Raw genomic sequence first — 20,160 nt, 5'->3', positions numbered from 1 at the left:
TTAAGAGCGTGGACCACTCTTGCAGAGGACCTGGGTTTAATACCAGCACTCAGGTGCACAGACATGATTAAAACTAAAATATTTAAAAAAAAAAAAAACCTAAGAGCAGGCTCCAGCTGGATGGTTCATCCTCATGGCAACTTTGTAAAGCAGGTGAGACACATGGATTTTACAAAAGAGGAAACTGAGGCACACACAAAATGCCCACAATGAGCTCACCACCCCATACGCCCCACCCAGCAGGGAGGCAGAAGTTCTAGAGAGAATGTGGAAGGACCACGCCAAGCTTCCATGAGCTGAGACGCTCTGTCATTCACCAAACACAGCTTTATTCACCATCATTATACCGAAGGGTTCGGTGACCAGATGGCAAGCACAGTTTCCCTTGATCAAATTCAGTGACATTTCCCACAGTGGGTCAAAAGACAGTGAATGAATTCCACTAAGCAAAGTTACCCCGGACGTGGCTGGGGGACTCCTCCATCTTGGGCACAGAGAAAGCAAAGAGGTAGGATATGTCTTACCCAGAAAGTCTGCTGCACTGTGCCATTTCAGGCTACCACAGGGCTGTGCCATTTCAGGCCACCACAGAGCTCCATAAAGAAGTCCGTGGACACACCGAGAAGGCAATGCACTCAGCGTGGCTATGCAGCCCTACAGATGGCAGATGTGCAAGAAGAACCCGGGTTACTGGCTTCGCCAGAACCCCGTGATGGCATATCACCTCGGTTGGGGTCAAGGGAACACTCTGTGCACCGAGGTAAGAATAACAAACAGCACAACAAGCTGGAAATGACCGGAACCATCCAGCACATGGAAGGTGGACAAATAAAGTGATACAACTCTGGTCCATCATGACCGGGTCTTCATCAACCACGTTTGCAGAACAATTTGCCACAACTGGTGGGGAGGATAACGCAACCAACCGATCCATGGGACTTTTCAGAATTATTTTGTTCTAAGCAAGTCTATGTCATTCACAAAAGGAATGTGGATATAGTGTTGGACCTTAAGGAGTTTACAGTCTTCGACAGAAAAAGAGGTTTGTACAGGAGAAAAATGGAGTAACATAAAACATCAATAATAGGAACAGCTCCATCAGGAATTTCAATGAGACAGAAAGCAGCAGAAGGGATTTTGAAACATGAATAAGAGTCCAACAGGAACACGTCTGCCAGTTCAGGGAAGAGATCCAACTTATAATGGTGATTTGTGGGAGACAGAAACCACAAAGGCTGGATCTTGGAGCTGGACCTTCCCATCAGACGAGGGCTTTGGACATGGGGCTGTGGGCAGTCTTCAAGCTCTTGGGGAGGTTGTTGAGCTCTTTATTCAAACCCAGAGTGTCTGGTCACACCTCATTCCAGAACAGTGGAATGTCAGAAAACACCACTGTTGCTTGCAAGACGGAATCTCAATCACAAGCCAGCATGTTGCTACACAAAGTCAGTCTGAGTCCCACCAACAGGGTGTTCTTTTCCAAGTGCCCCTGTTGATGGTCACCAAGCCTGGTCTCCTCGCCCCTGTTCTGCAGCCCTGTTGTCTACAGCCCAGGGGCTAACAGACAAGCCCAGACAGTACTGTAGTTCACATGCTGGTTCAGCCTTCCAAGGCCTTCTCTCCCACTGGAAATGGGTGTGCTTATGACATCAGCAGCAGCCTGGGGCAATTCGGAGAGGGCAGTGTAGTGAGCCCTGTAGAGTCGGCTGCAGGACTCTGGTGCTCCGCAGGCCACAGACGGGATCCTCTACCCAGGCTGCAGGCCCAGGCAACTCCAGCTCAGCCACCAGATTCAGCAAGGCCAGGGTAGCATATGACGCCAACAAGACATCTGGTGTGCCCTTGATGACCCCATGGCCAACACGACAGACACTCTCCAAAGTGTCCCCAAATGCTGATCTCATCTGAGCTCACTGTCAGCCATGCCAGGCTCCTGACGCCTCCCCCACTTCTCAGTTTTGGAGGAAGATGAACATCTTTGTCCCTAGGTCACCTGGCCAGGAAAGGGCAGCATCCTGTGCCCAGAATGTGTGCTTCTATGAGCTGACAGGGGCATGGGACCCTTGCAGAGTCTGTGTGTCGGGTTCCCATTGCCTGGGGGAGCTGAGAGGTCACCAGGAGCCGAGTGTAGTAGCCACCAAACACGGCCAGTAGTTGCTGGGCCATCTCCTGCAAGAGTCAGGGAAGCAACATGAGCACAGAGACAGACCCGAGGATGACGGGGCTCAGGCACAGGAGAAGCCCAAATCATCATGCCACCCTACCCAGGAGGGGTGCTCAATGGGAAGAACAAGCCACCAGTGCCTGCGGCTCCTGGAAGATGCAGTCTGGCCAAGAACCCCCATTCTGCAAGTCACTGGAGCTGCTGTGGCCCTGGCTGCTTTATCCCCAAGGAGCCTTCCTAACAAGACACACAAGGACAGAGGGTTCTGCAAATCCTGCCTAATGCCCTGGTTCCATCCCAAAGATGTGATTATTCCCCCAGAAGATCTGCAACCTTGGAGCACTGGAGAAGTATCACACCCACCCACCCCACCTCCAGCCTCTTTATACTTTCTACACCCCATGAATCTGTAAGGTCCAGAACAACTCACTTGAAGGAAATCACTAATGGGGGCTGGATGGGGAGAAGTGTCTGTGATAGGAGACCTTTAGTTCACATATGGTGCTGGGTAGACATTTTTCTACCAGACACAGTAAGAGTTTGCTTATGAAAACTGATACCACAAAGGGACCAATACTGCGCATGAAGGAGACAGTGGTCCAGGTTCTGTGGGAGGCAGAAGGGAAGTTGATGGGTGTGGGATTCACAGAGGAAGCATTCTGAAGGGGGATGGTAATAAAAGGTACACAACAAAGACAGCAACTCTAACGCATCTATCTTACCAAGATGAGGAAACAAAGCATAAAGAAGGACATTTCAAACTGGATGTCAAGCATTCTCTTAACATATGTGGTCTCTAAAGTTTCACTCACTGGTCGGCCAGTTGAAATTGCAGGGCAGAAGCTTAAATTCCTCACTTGTGTCCACCTAAATGTAAGAACATCAGGGGTGGGGTCCAGAGAGGCTGCATGTGTGGAGCTAATAATTAAAAACCGGTGCTGAGATCAAGGACACACAGGAATTCCAATTCCTCCACCCTGCAGCTCCCGGGCAAGTCCCTGCCTGCCAGGCATTGTCTTCACTGGTAATATGTGCTGTGTGGTGAAGTGGGATGAGGCCACAGAAACACAAAGCACTCAGTCCAGCTCAGTAAATGTCACAGGATCCATCACCAATATTAAGAAGCAGCCAGGCTCGCCCCTGTAATCTCAGCATTTGGAGGCTAAGGGAAATGGATTGCTATGATTCAAGGCCAGCCTGGGCTAAAGAATGAGACTCTGACTCAAAACAATATGAAAAAAAATCATAAAAATATGCTAATTTGGTCCTGGATGAGAAGCAATTCATTCCAAACGGCCCCTAGGACTGGCTTTTTCTTAAGCTGTCTTTTATGCTAGGCTGGAGGATATTGAAAAGGCAAATAATAATGCCTTTCACCAGCTCAGACTGGTGCTGTGGGATGTTCTGTATGTTAAATGTGTTGCTCTGGTTGGTTAATAAATAAAACACTGATTGGGCAGTAGCCAGGCAGGAAGCATAGGTGGGACAAGGAGAGAGGAGAATTCTGGGAGGTGGAAGGTTGAGGCACTGCCAGCCGCTGCCATGACAAGCAAGATGTAAGGTACCGGTAAGCCACGAGCCACGTGGCAACTTATAGACTAATAGAAATGGGTTAATTTAAGATATAAGAACTAGTTAGCAAGAAGCCTGACGTGACCATACAGTTTATAAGTAATATAAGTCTCTGTGTGTTTGCTCGGTTAAGTTTGAGCAGCTGCGGAACTGGCGGGTATGAGAGATTTGTCCTGACTGTGGGCCAGGCAGGACTGGAGAAAAACTCTAGCTACAGACTGGCCTCACCAATTCAGCCCAAGATCAATATTGTAAGAACCAATGCTCTACAGCCAGACTGGTGTACTGGACTCTGCAGGAGGCTTCTGCCCTCTCCTGCTTCCTCCTTGCTCTGAGAGCCCGTGCTAGTCTCACTCTATCTACCAAAGAAGGAAAGGTCATCCAGACCTCAGGATGTGCTGACAAAAAAGTCTTTGCAGGATAAAAATCTTTAAAAATGTGAGAGGGTGTTCTGACTCTCCATCTGTCACAGACTTTGGCTCCTCCAAACACAGGGTAGTCTAGCTGCCCATTGAGACCAGGGTAGAGGCTATATTTTCCCTAGCTAACTGATAAGCTACTTTCAAAACATGCATACACACACATGCACACTTGATATTCATGACAGGAGACTGTGTTTCCATGGGTTTGATCAAATTTGAAAGAATAACTTGAAAGGCCCATATTTATGGGTTATGGCATGCCAACCCAGACAAACAAGCCCCTTGAATAAAGCATGTGACCTTACCAGTCCTTTCTGCTCTGAAAAAAAAAAAAAAAGTGAAAAACCAACACAGCCATCATTTTCTCTCTTAAATACCCTTCCTGGGGAGCCCTGGAATCTCAATGCAAAGGAGGAAGGCTAGGTTGGGCTGGACCTTGATTCTCTAAATCCCTGGAATGAAAGGAAAATGCAAGTGATTGACAAAGCTCCAAATGCCACCTAAGGTCATTCCTACCGCCTCAGTCTGTCCGCAGTTCACACATGTGCCAGCAAGGAACCAGACCCCACACAGCCCAAGAACAGAACCTAGCAGCGTTCTGGGGTGATGGAGTCAGAACTGAAAGGAATCACAAAGCAGATCCAAATAGTGACTAGGATTTAAGTAGATGGGTAGGTGCATGATTGATGGATAATGATAGATAATGGAGATGGACAGATGGATGGATGGACAGACAAATGAATGGATGGATGATAATGGGTGAATTGGACCGAGGATGGATGAACAGATGGATGAATGGACGGATGGATGATAATGAGTGGATGGATGGATGGATGGATGGATGGACAGACAGATGTATGTATGGATGATGATAGATGGATGGATGGGTGATGATGGGATGGATGGATACATGAACATGTGATTGATCAACTGATCAATAGAATCTTTTTCTTTGAGACAGAGTCTCCCTGTATAGTCCAGACTGGTCTTAGACCTGCAATTCTCCTACTTCAACCTCTTGAGTGTCAGCATTACAGGTCTGTATTACCATAGCATGTCCAGAAACAGATTTTTAAAAGATCAACATTCATCCAAATGATGATGAGTTATGACCCATCAACATGCAACGGTTCTTGCAGTGTAGCTATCCAAAAGGATGGCTAAGGTATTTAAACATGCAACCAAAAGTCCCAGGAAGTGCAAAGTTAATTCCCATAAACTACGCTTTAAAGCACTGGTATAAAGATGAAACCTGCCATCCCAGCAGGTGGGAGGTTTATGGGTATGCCAATCTGGGCTACATAGCAAAACTCTGTCTCAAAAAAGAAGAGTGTCAGAATAAACGAAACTATGTGTTGGAATGAGCAAAGAATGTAAAGACAGCTTTGACCTACAAGGTTTGGATGGTCTCTAGCAACTCAGAGAAACTATAACCCCAAGACCTAAAACTTGAACCATTACTTGGACCATGACCACACATGGGCCCGCAAGGGAGGACCTCACCAACTGCTGTGGCACCATTACCTCTGGCTCAGCCTCCGGAACAAGCTGATAGAGTTCAGTCTGCATGAGTGGTCTCTCCTGAGGACCAGGAGTACTGGGCAGGAGGGGGGCATCCTCCAAGTCCTCAGGCCCTTCCACCACAGGGCTCACTCCCGTCTCCATGACAACACATAGCTGGCTTAATCTGCTTCTCAGCAAAGACTATGAAGAAAACAAAGGGGACACAGGTGTGTTCTAAGTCTGGCAGGCTTTGAAGGCATGGAACCAGCTAGAGAGCCAGACAGCTGACCTCAGTGAGCCACACCAACGAGATCACACTATTCCCCACCAAAGCAGGGTCCTGAGCAGCTATTGAAGGCCTCTGCCCTCGCTGCTTATATCTGATCATCACAGCCTGTGATAGGAGTGTCTATCCATGCACTGCAAGTGAACAAACTTCGAACCCGGCCTGAACCAGGTTCAGCCAGCCAGGAGGAGGGTCCCACAGCAATCCTGACCTCAGGGTGTTGAGATCCCAGGAAAGGTGCTGGCCATCTTACCTCTTGGCTCCTCTTCATTTCTTGAACATGATCAGACAAAAACTGCACACAGTTCTCCAGGTCGAAGTAGACAAACCAGAGCTGTGGAGAGAAGCAGCAGTGGCCTGACCTTCAACTTCTAACCCTGAGTTTATCCTCCAGCTCCTGCTCTTCGTCCAGGGCCTATCCTTTTGACAGCCACCTGACATGGCCTTGCTGTCTGGCAGAAAGAGTATGACTGCAGCTCATTTGTATGGCTGGCAGGGGTAAAAATGGTGGTACTGGGGAATCGAACCCAAGATAGAATGCTAGGTGGGCACACTATCACTAAGCTACATGGTCAACGCCCGCTCTCCCCCACTCTTACCCACCCACCCCTGCTCCTGCAAAAAAATGGCTTTGCAAGCAAATTCAGAATATGTCCAACCATGAACAAAATGGCAAGAGCATGCCAGATAGATTCCAAACTCCCTTGGCCACCAAGTCCACTGAAGCAGTGGAATAGCATCTTCACCTTCAGTAGTATGGGTACCATTCTGTCTAAAATCCAAATATACAAGGGAGAAAAGCCCTCACAAATGACATCTCCACCAATCAGGGCCAAATTCAAGTGTTCTCAATGGAAGGGGTGCAGGTAAGAAAGACATCCTGGTTGGTACCCCTAACCTCTCCTTCCACCTCAGCTTCAGTAGCCCCCAGGCCAGGTTATCCTTACTGGGCCCAAACCTTCCATACCCATTGAGATGCCTTGATGGTGCCACATACATGAGAATCAAGTTCTGCAGAAAAGTAGAATCCTGAGTCTAACATCTGTATTCACTACCTTGCTCCCTGCTCAAGGCAACTGACCAATGAGACCAAAAGTCACAGGCCTTGCCAGACAGTCTCTCCAGCCAGCTCACCCCCAACAATGATCTGTCCACATACCCTTTTTTAAAGTCTTCTTACTTTGAAAAAAATCTTAAATATACACAGGAGATGAGAAATCTCCATCATCCTGCTTTAACAAACCACTTCATGCCCACCCCGGTTGACCGTCACCTCTCTCCTTGCCCATCACATTACCCAGCACCCCTGAGGATTCTGAAAGACCTCCAGACATTGCATCATCTCATTCCAAGATGCCATTGTGAAGCTGAAAGAAGCCCTGTCTGAAAAGATGTGTCCCTTCATTGGTTATCTGAATATCCACCGATTCAACTACACTCCAGGGTCCCTCCTGCATGTCAACTGATAGAGAAGACTTGGAAATGAATGAAGCTAGGAAGGAGCTGCAGACTCCAGAGATGCAAATGTGCCATTTGAACTGCCAGGAATCTTGTGCCAATATCCCAGGCAAGATAACTTTACATGCCACGCTATCCCAGGTGTGATCAGCTCCACAAAACTAGGGCCTGTGTGTCCTCAGCCCCAGAGAACAGTCTGGCATGTGGAAGCTCTCAGCAAACATCTGCCAGATGTGTAGAAGGCACACCTCCTAGGTCCCCAGGGCACACACACTCTAGGCATCCCTGGGTTTCCCTGAAGCAAAGGGCTGTGGTCAGTGAGGCATATGTATGCCAAGGAAGCCGGAGCTGAAGCCCAGCTCCGCTTCCAAGCCATGCAGGTTGTGGCCCTTCCCCAGGTCTTGCTATCTTCTGTTGTAGACTAATAATAAAGTGTACCCCTGCCCCACAAAAAGGGAGGTGAGAGCTCTCCAGGATTAAAGATAAAATACACAACTGCACTGAGCATTGAGCACTGAGCAGAGGAAGCCAGGATCAAATCCAGCCTCAGCCATGCCCCACGCGTGACTTCCTACTTTAAGATCTCCCTACTGAGCATCACCCAGCCTCTCCAGCCTCATCTCTCCTGCAATGTCACTTGGCTACAGCCCTGGGCCACCATAAGCTTTCACTGTCCCTTCAAAACCACTGTGACTGTATGCCTGTCATCCTCACGGGTATGCAGGCTCACACTGGACAGGGACTCTGCAGGGACCTTCATCCTTACAGTACCCAATCGCAGGGTTCAGCACAGAGGAGTCCTGAGGAAGACATGGGAACTGGGGGGGGGAGGGTGTGTGTGACCCACTCACAGCAGCACAGCAGACACTGGACCTCACAGTGCAGGCCACCAGGAGAAGTCACTCTGAGACACAGTACCTGGATCACACTCTGGCAGCCTTCCACTGTGTCTGTCACCCCCAGCAGCACCCGGTGTCTCAGAAGGGCTCCATTGACGGCCATCAGCCTCAGGTCTGTGTTGGTGTTAGCCTAAAAGACAAGCACCAGGCCCAAGGCTGACCTCCAAGGAGGTTTCCAAGGAGCTCCTCAGCCCTGGACGTCACAGCTGTCCCTCTCCCAGGGGCCACACTTCAATCTTGACACTCCAACAACTCTATTTTCCCCCAAAAGTGAATTCAGGGTGAGAGAGTTTGGACTGAAGCCTAGCTCTGCCGTTTCCTGGCTGTACTGCCCATGTCCCTCCATTGAGTCTCCCTGTCTTAGGTTGTGGATTAAGAAAAAAGCACAGCTCTGCCTCCTAGGAGTGAGGTGAGAGAAGCTCACTGAGTTGTGAAGGAAGTCTTTAGCCCAAGGCTAGATGAAATCACAATGTAGTGGATCTTTGAAGGAATGTGAGGAACAGACATCTATTCTGTGTGGAAAGAGCCAGCTCAATTAACACCACCTACTTTTTTTTTTTTTAATTTCTCTTTTTCTGAAACAGGAACTCAAATTTAAGATCCCCTGACCTCAGCCTCCAGCAAGCCAGGAGCGAGACGTGTTCTACCAAGCTACGTGCTAACAGGCCCACTTCTAAAGCTCCCAGCACAGTGCGTGGCTCTCGGAGAAGCTGTCTCCTTCGGCTCCCACCCATACCCATCAATGTCAAATCTGCAGCTGGCAGACGCCAAGGAGATGAGAGAGGGGAGGAGAGAGGTGACAGGACCCAAAGCAATGGCCTGGAAAAGGGACCCTCGGAGAGTCTTTAGAGGCGACTACTGGCCCAGCCGAAGACAAGGGCTCCCCAAAGCAGCAGGCCCCCAAAGGAAACCCAGAAACGTACAGAGGCTCTTTTGCAGGGTCACACAGAGAGAAAGACAATGCTGGCACTCGGTGAAAGAGGGTCTGGGTGGCCAGCCCATGCCTCCCACTGGAGGACTGGCCCATGAAAAAACTCTGCATGCCAAGGGCCTGTCCTCTGGCCTGCCTAGGCATGGAAAAAGACCACTGGGCATGGAGAGGTAGAAAATCTATCTAGAATTCTCCAGCATGTCATCTTATCTCCACTGCACACACAGGCAGAACTGGGATTCACTGGGGTCACAGTGCACTGGAATGCCTCCATTGGCTTTCACCAGAACTCTGGTCAGTCTTGCTCACCTGTTCAGAAACTCACTCACTGAGAGTTCAGTTCCTGACCCTGGCCCCACGGCCTATATCACCCTGGACAGGTCACTTACCTCCATGTCCTCATCCTAAGCCAGAGATGGAAACTCCCCTGACATATGTGCCTTAATAATGACAAAATGAGCCACTGCATGTGGACCACCCACAGGTGGACATTCCATACGTGTTGGCCAGGAGCGTCACTAGGACAGGGGACCTGGACTGAAATGCCGGCTTTTCCACTGTCACCCTGGTCACACATGGGCATCTCTAGGGACTTCTAGCTATGTGTTGCACTCTGGGGGGACATGAGGCAGGGCCTGGCTTTTGTACCACCCTTCTGGTCTTGGAAAGCTAATCACCCACCACATGAGGGAGAAAGCAATGGAAAGGGCATCAGATCTTGAGGGTGTTACAGATGCTAAATGATGCAGGGAGGGGACTAATCCTGTGAGGGGTACAACCAGGAAGGAGAGGGCTGCAGGGTCCTGATAAGAAATCCCAAAGCCCACCCTGCACCGATTGGGAACAGAAAACAGATCCTGTCCTGTACTGACTGGGAATAGCCGCTCTCTGAGACAGAGTCCACTGGTGCCCGTTGTACTAAGAGCTGTTCCCTGAGACACAGAACCCATCAGCACCAAGTGGACCAAGAGACCAGATTAGACCAAGAGCTCGCATTAGACCAAGAGTATCAATCGGACCAAAAGAGGCTCCCTCAGACACAGACAGCACGTACACGGAGTGGAGGAAGAGATGGGTAGACGCCAGTGCAAAAATACAGTCAACAACATAAAGACCAATACGGCTCCATCAGAACCTAGTGGTGCCACATCAGTAAGACCTGAACATCTCAAAGCAGAAGAATTAGACCTTAAAAATGACTTGAAGAAGATGATAGAAGCCTTTAAAGAGGAAATGAAAAAATACCCTTAAATAATTCGAAGAAAAGACAAACAAAACATTGAAAGAAATCAATAAATGTCTTAAAGGAAACCAAGAAATAGCAATTAAACAGGTGAATGAAAAAGTCCAAGATTTGAAAACTGAAATAAAGGCAAGAAAGAAGACACAAACTGAGGGAAGGCTGGAAATGGAAAATCTGAGTAAAGGAACAGGAACAGATGCAAGCATAACCAACAGAATGCAAGAGATGGAAGAGTCTCTGGCATTGAAGATACAATAGAGGAAATAGATTCGTCAGTCAAAGAAAACACTAAAGCCAAAAAAAGTCATAACACAAAATGTCCAGGAAATTTGGGACACCATGAAAAGACTAAACCTAAGAATAATAGGAATGAAGGAGAAGAACACCAACTCAAAGGCACAGAAAATATATTCAACAAAATCATAGAAGAAAACTTTCCCAACTTAAAGAAGGAAATGCCAGCTGGGCATAGTGGCGCACGCCTGTAATCCCAGCACTTGGGAGGCAAAGGCGGGCGGATCTTTGTGAGTTCAAGGCTAGCCTGGTCTACAGAGCTAGTCCAGGACAGGCTCTAAAGCTACAGAGAAACCCTGTCTCGAACCCCTCCCCCCAAAAAAGAAGGAAATGCCTATGAAAGTATAAGAAGCTTACAGAACACCAAAAAGACTGGATCAAAAAAAAAAAAAAAGACCCCCTCGCCACATAATAATCAAACCACTAAACATACAGAATAAAGAAAAAATAGTAAGAGCTGCAAAGGAAAAAGGCCAAGTAACATATAAAGGCAGACCCATCAGAATAACACCTGACTTCTCAATGGAGACTCTAAAAGTCAAAAGTTCCTGGACAGATGTTATGCAGACACTAAGAGACCATAGATTCCAACCCAAACTATTATATACAGCAAAACTCTCAATCACCATAGATGGAGTAAAAAAAAAAATATTCCATGATAAAACCAGATTTAAACAATATCTCTCCACAAATCCAACCCTACAGAAAGCAATAGAAGGAAAAATCCAACCCATGAAAATACAGGTAATAGATAATCCCATACCAACAAATACCAAAGAAGAGAAACACACAACACTACCAACAAAAAATAACAGGAATTGACAACCACTGGTCATTAATATCCATTAATATCAATGGTCTCAATTTGCCTATAAAAAGAAACAGGCTTACAGAATGGATACGAAAGCAGGATCCATCCTTCTGCTGCATACAAGAAACACACCTCAACTTTAAAGACAGACACAACCTCAGAGTAAAAGGCAGGGAAAAGATTTCCCATCAAACAGACTTAAGAAGCAAGCTGGTGTAGCTATCCTAATATCTAATAAAATAGACTTCAAACTAAAATCAATCAAAAGAGATCAGGAAGGACATTACATACTTATCACAGGGAAAATCCACCAAGATGAAGTCTCAATTCTGAACATTTATGCCCCAAATACAAGGGCACTCACATTTGTAAAAAAATAAAAATAAAAAATAAAAAATTACTAAAGCTCAAATCTCACATCAAACCCCACACACTAGTAATGGGAGATTTCAACACCCCAACTCTCACCACTGGATAGATTTGCCAGACTGAAAGTTAACAGAGAAATAAGGGAACTAACAGAGGTTATATAACTCAAATGGACTTAATAGATATCTACAGAACATTCCACCCTAACACAAAAGAATATACCTTCTTCTCAGCACCCCATGGAACCTTCTCTAAAATTGATCACATGCTCGGTCACAAAGCAAATCTCAACAGATACAAAAAAATTGGAATAACCTCCTGTGTTTTATCGGACCACCATGGCTTAAAGTTAGATTTCAACAACAACAAAAGTTACAGAAAGCCTACAGTCTCATGGAAACTGAACAACGCCCAAATGAATCACCAAAGGGTCAAGGAAGAAATAAACAAAGAAAGATTTCCTAGAATTCAATAAAAATGAAAGTACAACGTACCTAAACTTATGGAACACTATGAAAGCAGTGCTAAGAGGAAAATTCATAGCACTAAATACCCACATAAAGAAGATGGAGAAATCTCACACTAGTGACTTAATAACACACCTGAAAGCTCTAGAACAAAAAAAAAAAAATGCCAAGAAATAATCAAATTGAGGGCTGAAAACAATGAAATAGAAACAAAGAGAACAATACAAAGAATCAATGAAACAAAGAGTTGGTTCTTTGAGAAAATCAATAGGATAGACAAGCCCTTATCCAAACAAATTAACCAAAAGGCAGAGAAAGAATATCCAAATTAACAACATCAGAAATGAAAAAGGAGACATAACAACAGACAATGAGGAAATCCAGAGAATCATCAGGTCATACTTCAAAAACCTGTACTCCACAAAATTGAAAAATCTGAAAGAAATAGTATGGTAATGTTTTAATTGTGCTGAAATGTGATTTTATTTGTATGTTAATAAATAAAGTTTGACTGGAGATCAGAGGTCATATCGAGCCATAAAACAGAAGTCAGGTGGTGGTACCACACGCCCTAATCCGATCACATGGCAGGCAGAGTCTCTGTGTGGTCAAGGACACAGCCAAGAGTGGTGACACATGCCTTTAATCCCAGGACCAACCATAGAGACCTGGAGGTCTGTAAAGACAGGCAGTAATGAGGAAATGAGGTGGCTGTTCTTAGAGCCAATGAGAAGGCAGAACAGGAAGGCAATAAAAGCACAGTTTAGCGCGTGTGCGCACGCTTTAATCCCACTCGGGAGCAGAGCAGGCGATCTCTGTGAGTCGAGCAGCCTGGGCTACAAGTGATCAGAAAGCACAAAGCTACACAAGAACCCTGTCTCGAAAAAAAAAAAAAAAAAAAAAAGCACAGTTTAGACAGGAAGAAGCTCTCTCTGGGAAAGCTACAGTGTGGTGGTAAGTAAAGGCTAGTCATGGTTACTTGCTATTTCTCTGATCTCTTCAGCTATTACTCTGTATTGGGCTATGTGTTTCTTATTTACTAAGGCTGTTTAGAAATTCATCTACAAAATGGACAATTTTCTGGGTAGGTACCACATATCAAAGTTAAATCAAGACCAGATAAACTATTTAAATAGGCTAATAACCCCTAAGGAAATAGAAACAGTCATTAAAAGTCTCCCAACCAAAAAAAGTCCAGGACCAGATGGTTTCGGCACAGAATTCCACCAGAATTTCAAAGAAGAACTAATTCCAATACTCTCCAAATTGTTCCACACAATAGAAACAGAAGGAACATTACCAAATTCTTTTTTATGAGGCTACAGTTACCCTGATACCCAAACCACACAAAGATGCAACAAAGAAAGAAAATTACAGACCAATCTCTCTCATGAACATTGATGCAAAAATACTCAATAAAATATTGGCAAACTGAATCCAAGAACACATCAAAAAAAAAATTATCCACTATGATCAAGTAGGCTTCATCGCAGGGATGCAAGGATGGTTCAACATACGAAAATCTGTCAATGTAATACACCATATAAATAAACTGAAAGAAAAAAACCACATGATCATCTCATTAGATGCTGAAAAAGCCTTTGACAAAATCCAACACCCCTTCATGATAAAAAGTCTTGGAGTGATCAGGAATACAGGGAACATACCTAAACATAATAAAGGCAATTTACAGCAAGCCAACAGCCAACATCAAATTAAATGGAGAGAAACTCAAAGCGATTCCACTAAAATCAGGGACAAGACAAGGCTGTCCATTCTGCCCATACTTATTCAACATAGTACTTGAAGTCCTAGCTAGAGCAATAAGACAACAAAAGGAGATCAAGGAGATACAAACTGGAAAGGAAGAAGTCAAACTTGCGCTATTTGCAGACAATATGACAGTGTACATAAGTGATGCCAGAAATTCTACCAGAGAACTCCTACAGCTGAAAAACTTCTTCAGTAATGTGGCAGGATACAAGATTAACTCAAAAAAATCAGTAGCCCTCCTATATACAAATGATAAAAGAGCTGAAAAAAAAAATCAGAGAAACATCACCCTTTACAATAGCCAGAAATGATATAAAATACCTTGGGGTAACTCTAACTAAGCAACCTATATGACAAGAACTTTAATCCTCTGAACAAAGAAATTGAAGAAGATATCAAAAAATGGAAAGATCTCCCATGCTCATGGATAGGCAGGATTAACATAGTAAAAATGGCAATCTTATCAAAAGCAATCTACATATTCAATGCAATCCCCATCAAAATCCCAATGCAATTCTTCACAGACCTGGAAAGAACAATACTCAACTTCATAGGAAAATACAAAAAACCCAGGATAGCTAAAAGAATCTTGTACAATAAAGCAACCTCTGGAGGCATCATGATCCCTGACTTCAAACTCTACTATAGAGCTACAGTAATAAAAATAGCTTGGTACTGGCATAAAAACCAACATGTGGACCAATGGAATCAAACTGAAGACCCTGACATTAACCCACACATGTATGAACACCTAATTTTTGACAAAGAAGCCAAAACTGTACAATGGGAAAAAAAAGCATCTTCAACAAACGGTGCTGGCATAACTGGATGTTAACATGTAGACTGCAAATAAATCCATATCTGTCACCATACACAAAACTTAAGTCCAAGTGGATCAAAAACATAAATCCATTTACTCTGAACCTGATAGAAGAGAAAGTGGGAAGTAGTCTTGAACACATTGGCACAGGAGACCACTTCCTAAATATAACACACCAGTAGCGCAGACACTGAGAAGCTTTTGTAGGGCAAACTACACGGTAAATAAGACAAAAAGACAGCCTACAGAATGGGAAAAGATCTTCACCAACACCACATCTGTCAGAGGGCTGATCTCTAGAATATATAAAGAACTCAAGAAACTAGACATCAAAATACCTAACAGTCCAATTAAAAAAATGGGCTATAGAGCTAAACAGAGAATTCTCAACAGAAGAATCTCAAATGACAGAAAGACATTTAAGGAAATGCTCAACATCCTTAGTCATCAGGGAAATGCAAATCAAAACAACTCTGAGATACCATCTTATATCTGTCAGAATGACTAAGATCAAAAATACTGAAGACAGCTTATGTTGCAGAGGATGTGGAGCAAGGGAAACATTCCTCAACTGTTGGTGGGAATGCAAACTTGTACAGTCACTTTGGAAATCAATATGGTGGTTTCTCAGAAAATTGGGAATCAATCTTCCTCAAGACCCAGCTATACCACTCTTAGGCATATACCCAAGGAATGCTCAATCATACCCACAAGGACACATGCTCAACTATGTTCATAGCAGCATTATTTGTAACAGCTAGAACTTGGAAACAACCTAGATGCCCCTCATCTGAAGAATGGATAAAGAACATGTGGTACATATACACAATGGAATACTACTCAGCAGAGAAAAACAATGACATCATGAGGTTTGCAGGCAAATGGATGGAACTAGAAAAAATCATCCTGAGTGAGGTAACCCAGACTCAGAAGGACAAACACATAAGTGGATACTAGATGTAAAGCAAAGGATAACCAGACTACAACCCACAGCTCCAGGGAGGCTAGCAAGTAAGGAGGACCCTAGGAGGGATCATGGATTGCCCAGTGATGGAGAAATGAATGAGATCTACATGAGCAAACTGGGGGTGAGGGAGGTATTGGAGGGAAAGGGAAAGGGGATGAGAGCCTAGGGGAATGGGAGGTTCGAGCTGGAATGGGAACAGAGTGGGAAAACAAGGAAAGAGATACCATGATTAATGAAGATACCATGGGAATAGGGAGAAACAGAGTGCTAGGGAGGTTCCCAGGAATCCACAAGTATGACTCCACCATAGACTACCGGAAATAGTCAAGAGGGTGCCTAAGCTGACCTACTCTGCTGATTGGATGGCTGAATACCATAACTGTCATCATAGAGCCCTCATCCAGTGACTGATGTAAGCAGATCAGAGATCCATGACTGGGTCCCAAGCAGAGTTCCAGTAGTCCAATCGATGAGAGATAGGAGGGATTCTATGAGCAACAGATATCAATACCATGACTGTAAAAAGTAAAGACAACTAGCCAAACTAGTGGAAACACATGAACTGTGGACCAATACCTGAGGAGCCCCTGTGGTACTGGGCTAGGCCCTCTGGATAAGCAAGACAGTTGTTGAGTTTGAACTATATAGGGGACCCCCAGGCAGTGGGATCGGGACCTGTCCCTAGTACATGAGCCAGCTTTTTGGAACCTAGTGCCTATGTGAGACACATTGCTCAGCCTTGGTGCAGGAAGGAGGGGCCTGGACCTGCCTTAACTGAATGTACCAGGCTCTGACTCCCCATGGGAGATCTTGCCTTGGAGGAGGTAGGAATGGGAGGTGGATTGGTGGGCAAGGCTGTGGGGCGGGAGGAGGAAGGACAGGGGAATCTGTGGTTGGTATGTACAAAATGAATAGAAAATCTCTTAATTAAAAAAAAAGGAGTTTAAAAAAAAAAAGAAAAAAAAATCCCCGGAGCCAATACTTTAATCCCAGCACTTGGGAGACAGAGGCAGGTAGATCTCTGTGAGTTCGAGGCCAGCCTGGTCTACATAGAGTTCCAGGACAGTCAAGGATATGTAGAGACCCTGTCTCAAACAAACAAACAAAGAAATCCAAGAGACTGGAGGTCCATTAGCTGAGATCAAAAGAAAGAACTGAGCGGAGCTGTGTGGCCAAGTTCTTGAACTTCTCTGTGCTTTTCTGCACAGGCAAACAAAGTCAACAACAGTAACAATTACTCTTTCTTGAGCAGTTATTTTATACCAAGTACTACTGTAAGTGCTTTCCACATAAAATGGGTCCTTTAATTCTCACAATCACCCTATGACAAAGCCAGACTTATCATGCCACTTTCAGATAAGGAAACTAAGGTCCAGAGTTGTGCAACTTAGCTTGCCCCAGGTTGTAGAGCTAAGAAATCACAAGAGACTTCTGTGTCCCTACAACACTGTTGGGCACAGACACCAAGCCCTGAGCACAGAGCACACAGAGAGCGCCCAGAGAATGGACATCAGTACTAGGAAGATAGGACCCTGGAAGTGTTTCTCAAGTAACTGAAGAGCCTAGAGAATCATTTCTGGGCTCTTCACCTGGGGCCCCTGACTACACCTGTGGCAGAGAACCGGTCCTTCTCTAGGCCCTGTGTCGAGCGCCTCACCTGGCACTCTCCGGTTTCACAGTACAGCTCCAGCAAAGCAGAAGGGGCAGGGAGGAGGCCCTGCACCCAGCAGCCCCCACTGACTGCGTGAGCCACACTGCATCAGGGTAAGTGAGAGAAAGTGGACTGCAGGGGTGAGACACCTGCCAGCTCTCCTCTTCCCCTCTTCCTCCTTAGGTTGATGGCTTACTTTCTCCTCTTCCCAAAAGAAGCCTTTCCTAGCAGCAGGAGGAGGCACAATTTATTTTTACAGACCAAGCACAAGGATAAGAAAGGCCTGAACAGAACCCAGGGGCAGAGTTATCTTGTCAGAGCCAAAGCAAAGCCCAACAAAGATCCTTTGAGAATGATTAGGCCGTAAAGTCCCAATTTGTCCCTGTGCACACAGGCATGAAATGGAATTTGACAACATGAAGCCAAGCCATGCAGAAATGGAAGTCTTGCTAAGGATTCTGGAGCAGCAAGCAGTGGTCAAGGGATTCGGGACATAGGTACAGGTGCTTCTCCAGGTACCGAAAGAGAGCATCCCGAGCTAGGCAGAATAAAAGCCTAAAAGACATCCAAGCCCCTTCCCAGAACCTGTGACCTCACTGTTGCACAGCGGAGTGGACCAGGGCAGAAACTGCCCAGCTGACCTTACACTGGGAGAGGGTCTTGGCATACCCAGACACCAGGAGAGGGTCTTGGCATACCCAGGCAGAACTATACAACCATGGGGGTCCTTAAAGTGGAACTGGAAAACGGCAAGAAGTAGATACACCCCCAGGAGCCCTGCCAACCTCTGGCCAGGGACACTGCTAACCACAAGAGTCTAAGGAAGGAAGTTTGTATTCATGACTGCAGCACTGGATGCCACACACTAGATGCTAAGAGGCTGACCTGGACTAAGCAGCCAAGCCTTGAGCCTTATCACTTAGCAGCAGTGAGCCTGAGGCTGCTCCCAGAGTCCTTCTGGACCCCTGCTCCCTGTCTGCAAAGGCCCTGTCCAGAGTCACAAGGGGTTAGCATGGAAAGCCTCTGACAGCTACCATGCCTGGAAAGGTTGGTACGCAGCACAAGCACACACGCACACTAACCCAGTGAGTGCCACCGTTGAGCGGGAATCAGGGATCTCCTCTCTAAAGGTGATCGGGGCTCACCCGCTTGGCTTTGAACCCTGCCTCTCCACTTATATGAGATCCAGGACGAGTTCCCTAACTCTCTGAGCCCACTCCCTGCCTCCCAGGTTGCTACTGCAGCGAAGTGAAGCCTGGCTGTTAGTGAAGCATCCACCCACCCCAGGAGGGACAATGGCCCCACCACCCCAGCCCTCATCCTCCTGCCAATCACAAGTTACTGTGTAGGTCCAGGCAGAGGTGTGTGAGCAAGCTTGGCTAACTAGAGAGCTGCAGCGGCGCTGGCAGCTGGGAACTGCTCTTGAAACAGCTGGCTTCTGGGAGAAAAACAACAATCTGCAGCGACTGGATAAGAAAACAAAGAAAGACTAGAGAACAAAGAGCCTTTGCTCCTTGGCCAGGAGGCAAGTGGCTTTGCACACCACACGCAACTGCCCCAGGGAGCAGCCAAAGCCACAGGCCGGCAGAGAGTGAACCGAAAGCACCAAAGGGAGACAGTGGAACCTTCCAAGGGAGCAAGGGAGCAAGGGAGAAAAGGGGAAGGGGGAGGAGGGGAGGAAGACCATGGTGACACAAGCCTGTAAGCCTTGCACTTAGGAAAAGGGTCACGAGTTTGGGGCCAACCTAGGCTACATAGCGAGACCCCCCCCACACCTCAAAAGAACAAAGGAACAAAACAAGGGCAACATGTAATGGCACAAGTCTATAATCCCAGCACGCAGAAGGCAGAGGCAGGCCACAGTGCAAGTTCTAGGTCATGGGCCTACATGGTGAGAACCTGTCAAAAGAGAGAGAAGACAACAGAAGGATTTAGAGGATTCCTCTTAGTCATGGGTGTGCAGCCGTGAGGGTAGCTGACGGAGCCGTCTGAGGCAGAGTTGAAGTATCAGACTGTCCAGCTAAGGCGGAAAGAGACAGGGCCCCAGACATCTCACCTTCCTCTGCTGCCTCTCAAAAATCAGCACGAGGATCAGGGTCAGGCCGACAGCAGTCAGGGTGGCAAGCAGCACGCCTGCCCACTGGTTGCCCAGGGCAAACATTTGGCTGGTGGAGTAGATGTTGGCCCACACCACCACGTAGAACACCTGTAGAAGGCAGAGGAAGGCATGGAGCTGTCAGGGACAGCAACTCCATTCATGGGCACCCCTTTGGGTACCCCTGGCCCTCCTTGGGTCAAAAAGCCTCCCAAGGGCCAGAAAGAACCCATGCCAACCCTGGGACCTGAGCTCAACTCCCTGCTTCTTAAGTGAATCTTGACAACAGGTTGTAACTGGCATAAATTAAGATGTTCTAAAGAGACACTTGTGTCTCTCAATCTGATTATTAGGCTATGGAAACTATGGACCCCAAAGAAATGGGAATTCTGCTAGGAATCTCATATTGGGAAATGGCACCAGCCAGAGAGGGGA

The 20,160-nt window shown here is 46.3% G+C and overlaps 1 protein-coding gene across 8 annotated transcripts in view; it reads right to left on the bottom strand.

Annotated features, from left to right (window-relative positions):
• Window positions 1-307: 307 nt before the first annotated feature.
• Tmem268 (transmembrane protein 268) overlaps window positions 308-20,160 on the bottom strand; it is a 32,295-nt gene continuing 12,442 nt past the window's right edge. For 6 of the 8 annotated variants that reach the window (XM_028892649.2, XM_028892648.2, XM_037202659.1 and 3 more), the window contains 5 exons: window positions 19,687-19,836; window positions 8,324-8,434; window positions 6,201-6,281; window positions 5,683-5,862; window positions 308-2,169 (listed from right to left, as the gene is read on the bottom strand). In XM_028892649.2, coding sequence (XP_028748482.1) covers window positions 1,990-2,169; window positions 5,683-5,862; window positions 6,201-6,281; window positions 8,324-8,434; window positions 19,687-19,836 — 702 coding nt within the window. In that variant the 3' untranslated portion in view covers window positions 308-1,989. Of the gene's footprint in view, window positions 2,170-3,788; window positions 4,611-5,682; window positions 5,863-6,200; window positions 6,282-8,323; window positions 8,435-19,686; window positions 19,837-20,160 lie in introns of those variants that run through there. The other 2 variants (XM_037202661.1, XM_037202662.1) reach the window with 2 other exon arrangements.

This window comes from Peromyscus leucopus, chromosome 2, assembly GCF_004664715.2.
Source record: "Peromyscus leucopus breed LL Stock chromosome 2, UCI_PerLeu_2.1, whole genome shotgun sequence".
NCBI lineage: Eukaryota > Metazoa > Chordata > Mammalia > Rodentia > Cricetidae > Peromyscus > Peromyscus leucopus.
This window is presented reverse-complemented; position numbering and strand designations above follow the sequence as displayed.